This window comes from Pelophylax lessonae (assembly GCF_965119305.1).
Source record: "Pelophylax lessonae genome assembly, chromosome: 10".
NCBI lineage: Eukaryota > Metazoa > Chordata > Amphibia > Anura > Ranidae > Pelophylax > Pelophylax lessonae.
The window spans coordinates 23,205,373-23,211,372 of NC_138777.1; the positions used below are offsets into that span (position 1 = coordinate 23,205,373).

General features: G+C 43.1%; 1 protein-coding gene across 1 annotated transcript in view; it reads left to right on the top strand.

Moving 5' to 3' along the window:
• CD82 (CD82 molecule) overlaps nucleotides 1-2,070 on the top strand; it is a 141,327-nt gene extending 139,257 nt beyond the window's left edge. Inside the window, exon 10 of the mRNA XM_082270315.1 lies at nucleotides 1,957-2,070. Within this exon, the coding sequence (XP_082126441.1) occupies nucleotides 1,957-2,034 (78 nt within the window). The 3' untranslated portion in view covers nucleotides 2,035-2,070. The remainder of the gene's footprint in view (nucleotides 1-1,956) is intronic.
• The last annotated feature ends 3,930 nt before the right edge of the window (nucleotides 2,071-6,000 follow it).

The following is a 6,000-nucleotide window of genomic DNA, read 5'->3' on the forward strand; positions in this document are numbered from 1 at the left end:
GGTGCAAACTTAACACTGCACATCACCCTGAACACACCATCCCCACTGTGAAACATGGTGGTGGCAGCATCATGTTGTGGGGATGCTTTTCTTCAGCAGGAACAGGAAAGCTGCTCAGAGTTGATGGGAAGATGGATGGAGCCAAATACAGGGCAATTTTAGAAGAAAACCCGTTAAGAGTCTGCAAAAGACTTGAGACTGGGGCGGAGGTTCACCTTCCAGCAGGACAATGACCCTAAACATACATCCAGAGCTACAATGGAATGGTTTAGATCAAAGCATATTCATGTGTTAGAATGGCCCAGTCAAAGTCTAGACCTAAATCCAATTGAGAATCTGTGGCAAGACTTGAAAATTGCTGTTCACAGACGCTCTCCATCCAATCTGACAGAGCTTGAGCTATTTTGCAAAGAAAAATGAGCAAAAATGTCCCTCTCTAGATGTGCAAAGCTGGTAGAGACATCCCCAAAAAGACTAGCAGATGTAATTGCAGTGAAAGGCGCTTCTACAAAGTATTGACTCAGGGTGGGGGGGGGGGGGGGTGAATACAAATGCAGCCACACTTTTCACAGATTTATTTGTAAAGAATGTTGGAACTATTTATAATTTTCCTTCCAATTATGTGCCACTTTGTGTCGGTCTATCACCTAAAATCTCAATAAAATACATTTAAGTTTTTGGTTCTAACATGACAAAAATGGGGTATTAATACTTTTTCAAGGCACAGAATACATATATATATATATATATATATATATATATATATGTGTGTGTGTATATAATAATATAATATATATTATAAGGCTTTTGGGACACCCTGTATATCCTTTTGTCTCCAAAAACGAATCCTTACACATCCACTACTTAATTGCCATCTAATCTAATTTTTATTAAATTATTTGTTACTCTTTTTTTGCCTCCTTGTAACATCCTTTGTGAGCTCCTGAACCTCTCCCTTCCCCCTCACTTCCCTTTATTTGGAACAAGCAGTGCACATTAGTTGCGGTCATGTACACTGCTCTATACACACTACAAATCCCATCGTCCATCTCTGGAGCGAGCAAGAGAGGGTGGCTACATTCAGGGGGGTGAATACAAATGCACACCACACTTTTAACATATTTATTTTTTAAAAAAAATTGAAAACCATTTATCATTTTCCTTCCACTTCACAATTATTTGCCACTTTGTGTCGGTCTATCACATAAAATCCCAAAAAAATACATTTACGTTGGTTGTAAAATGACAAAATGTGGAAAATTTCAAGGGGTATGAATACTTTTTCAAGGCACTGTATACGTGTGATCTGGCGCAGAGGTGCCGCCCTGTAGCAGTAAATCTGCTATAAAAAGTGTTATTTTCAGCTGGGTCCAGTGAGGTTTGAAGTTGCAGTCCCATGCCTGAAAATAAGAGTCCTTTCACACGGCCGCTCCGTAGGTCCGTAAATCATCCTATTTTTTTGCGGGTGATATACGGACATAATGTAAGTCAATGGCATTGCGGATGTCAGCGGAATACCATCCGCTGACATCCGATTTTCTTCCTTTCAGTTCTGTTCCGTTTTTTGGAACAGAACAGAACCCTATTTTTCCTCCGTTCAAAAAACGTAAAGGAAGGAAAATCGGATGTCAGCGGTGTCATCCGCTGACATCCGCAATGCCCATAGACTTACATTAGGTCCGCATATCATCCGCAAACGGATGGGATGATATGCGGACATACAGAGCGGATGACACAAATGTCATCCGCTCCGTGAGAAAAAAAAAAAAAGGACCGGAGCAGAGAATAAAAACTGATCGCCCGTGTGAAAGAGCCCTAAGAGTCCTTTTCTTGCGTAGATCTCTATGAATTGAGACTTGTGTATCCGTTCGGTGCTTTTCACATAATGTAACTTTTTTGTAACGATTTTATTTGGCGCTTTGAGACTAATTCTGCTTCTTTTTTTCTTTTCTGCAGCTTATGGGATTGATCCTTTCCATGTGCCTGTGCCGAAAGATTCAAAATGAAGATTACACCAAAGTACCAAAATACTGAATGACCAATAATTCTCCATCTCCTCCCCCCTCTGAAATAAGTGGGGAAAATGACACGTGAATAAGCCCAACCACCATTTAAAAAAATCTATTGCCTTCCCTCAAACATTGGCCCCATCTGTATGTGTGTGTGTATATATATATATATATATATATATATATATATATATATATATATATATATATATATATATATGTATAGCCCACGTATAATTTACCTGTCAGAACGCACTCTTAGAGGGAATATCATTGTGAAGCTCTTAACCCTTCACTGACCTGACACTTTTTTTTTGCTCTCAGGTTAAACTTTACCTGAGAAAATAAATCGGGAGTTTTTGCAAAATTGCTGACTTTTTTAGTTTAGTTTTTTGTTGTTTTTTTTTGTGTGTAAAGGAAGTTTAGTATTAAGACTGATATGTTAAAATAAGCAAACGGAAGCATCAGCAGGTTTGGGCAATCCACAAGCAGTCATCTGTGACTACAAGTCCCAGAATGGCTCACAGGGTCTTGTTGTTCCTCAGAAGCTGTTGTTTGCTGGAAAACTTAGAAGATATAAACTGGTAATAAGCCATACCGGTAGAGTCTTATTTGTGTTTTGTTTGCGGTTTGAATAAGCACTCACTTAAATAACCCCAAAAGGTCACTTTGAAACTTTAAGGGATAACAAATTTGTATTGCTGCCCAAAATTCACCACCTACATGTAAATTCATTCTGATTTGATTGATCACTGGCTTTATTCTCTGTGGATTGAATGTGTATATGGGAACAATTCTACATAATGTCCACTAGATGGAGCTGTGGAAAACACTTGCTTACTTTAATAGCACCATCTAGTGGTCATAATGCAGTATTTTCCCCATTCACACATTTAATCTGCAGAGAATATAGCCTGAGAACATTCGATTTATCCCCATTTTCACAGGAGGAATTGACATGCAGATGAGCGAACAGCAATGCAAAAATTTTTTATATGTACACCCCAAGGTTTCTGCATGTGTTTAGTACAATAATAGTCATTGTAGACTGTGCCATCTGAGCCAAAATGTGAACACGCCAAATTTGCTTATCACAACCTGTTCTAGAAGTTAAGTTTTAGCATTGAAACCTCTAGTGCCAACATTTATTAGAAAGGAATTCCAAGCAGACTCAGCTGTGTTTTATTTATTTTAGTTGGCTTTTTGTTGAAAGGGTTAGTCCACCCAAATGCATTATTTTTTGGTGGTGTCTTCTGGTTGGAGGACTCTAGCTGTGGGGATCTCCCCACCATGGTTTCTAGTAATGGCTGAGAGTTCTCCAGCCCACATTTAAGTATTACTGCTACTCCCGTTGCATATTTAAATATAAATTCCGAGCAGAAATTTTATATAGTTTTTGGATAGATTGCCACCACTCACTGTAGTGGGAGGACCCAGGCACCTCAGACTCCTAGTCTGTTCCTACCACTATCCTAGCATAGGTTAATTGATAGGTCGGGAGGCCCCTGGTCTGTCCTGCCTAACATAACACCTTGACTGATAAGCCCACCCAACTTCACACCCATTACCAGCTACAATTCCCAGTGCATAATGGGAATCGTAGTTTGTTCCTGTGGCCATGCACACTGCGAGAAAGTAACTTTGGCACTATGGTAGCCATAGCTGCCTTTTCTCTTTCAAAGATATTGCCTTCAGAAGGTTACCTTACTCAGAAACTAGGTAGGTTTAAAAAATAATCAAATTTGTAATGTGTGGGCACTGGAAGTATGGGTCAAAACTAGAATATAGCCTGGAGTTCAGCTTTAATAATAAAAGATACCCTGACTATCCACTAGGGGGAGTGTGATCCCATCATCAAGATCACAATAATAGCAGTGAACCAGGAACTCGAGATCTCACTACTGGCACCCCTCCCAAAGACCTAAACCGGTACAACCGCTAACAAAAATGATATGACTTTTAGGTGAATGAATCCCTTAAAAGCATGGATCTACTTCCTGAATAGTGCTACTGGACACAGCATGCAGAAGTGTCTTCTGGGACAGTTGACCGGTGTTCATTGATACTTTGTTCAGAGCTGGCCTCACCAAAAATAATTCAGCAAGAATGATCAGAGTTGCATACGACACTGAGCAAAGCATCGCTGGGTATTGACTGCTGCCTTCACCATTGTGAACGGTTGTACAGTATACGGCTTTTACGTACTAAACCTGGCAAGCGAAAGCATGGAGTGACTCGGGACTCCCCTGAAGGCACCCATAAGTACGAGCCCTAAGCCTGCTGGGCAGCAAGATTTCATTTTTGTTATGACTGCTTTGTATAGAGTTATGTAAAGAAAAAAAAAGAGCAAAGCTATCTAAATAGATCATTTTATTTCTGTATAAAAAATATTAGTTGTAAATAAATGTGTAGTATTCAGTTCTGTTGTCTGTGTTTATTTGTCCGTGTGGCTTCTACTATACATGGGGGTGGGAATTACCGCTGCAATGTTGTCACCCAGAAAAGAAGTGATATGAAATCTTCACCAGGTTTAGGGTGGAGATGCAGTGTAATGTTAAAAGAATCTCTACAACCTGGGGGTGTGCTGTACACCCTGTACAACCTGGGGGTGTGCTGTACACCCTGTACAACCTGGGGGTGTGCTGTACACCCTGTACAACCTGGGGGTGTGCTGTACACCCTGTACAACCTGGGGGTGTGCTGTACACCCTCTACAACCTGGGGGTGTGCTGTACACCCTCTACAACCTGGGGTTGTGCTGTACACCCTCTACAACCGGGGGGGAGTACCGTACACCTTCTGCAACCAGGAGGGGGGTGGGGGGGGGGGTAGTGGCTTACACACTCTACAACCTGGGGGCTAGTGCTTTATACCCTCTGCAACCAATAAGGGGGGGTAGTGCCGAACACCCTTTACAATCGGGGGGAGTGCCGTAACCCTTTACAATCGGGGGGAGTGCCGTACACCCTATACCACCTGGAGGCGTGTGCCGTACGCCCTATACCACCTGGAGGCATGTGCCGTACGCCCTATACCACCTGGAGGCCTGTGGCGTACGCCATATACCACCTGGAGGCGTGTGCCGTACACCCTATACCACCTGGAGGCGTGTGCCGTACACCCTATACCACCTGGGGGCCTTACATACACGCTATACAACCTGGGGGCGTTCCGTACATTCTATTCAACCTGGAGGCGTTCCGTATATCCTATACAGCCTGGAGGAGTGCCGTACACCCTATACCACCAGGGGGAGTGTTCTTCACCTTATACAGCCTGGTGAGGGGTGCTAGTGCTGTACAACCCTATACAGCCTGAGAAAGTGTCTTCCTTTGTCTTATACAACCTGGGGGAGTGCCGTATCCCCCTATATGGTCTGGGAGGAGAGGGGTGGGGGCGCTATACACCCTGTACAGCCTGGGAAGTGTTCTTTGCCTTATACAACAGGAGGGGTGGGGATGCCGTATATCCTATACATTCTGAGGAAATGCCGTATGCCCTATACAACCTTGGAGAGTGCTGTATTCCCTATACAGCCTGGGGGAGTGCTGCCTAGCTTGAGGAAGTGTCTTTTGCCTTACACAACATGGGGGGAGCGCCGTATACCCTATAAATTCTGGTGGAGTGAGGTATGCCGTATACAGTCTAAGGGAATGTCCGTTGCCTTTTATAAGCTGGGGGAGTACTGCATGCCCTGTAAATCCTAAAAGGAAGTGTCCTTTGCCTTATACAAAATGGGAAAGTGCTGTATACCCTACACATTCTGGGGGGGGGGGGGTGCAGTATGCCCTATACAACCTTGGGAATTGCTGTATGCCCTATACAGCCTAAAGGAGTGTAATAAGCCTTTTATAACACGGGCGGGGAGGGGGAGGTCTTATATACCCTACACAACCAGAGGGAGTCTTGTATGCCCCATACAGCCTTAGGAGGTGTCCTTTGCCTTATCCAACCTGGGGGAGTGCTGTATACCCTACACATTTGGGGGGAG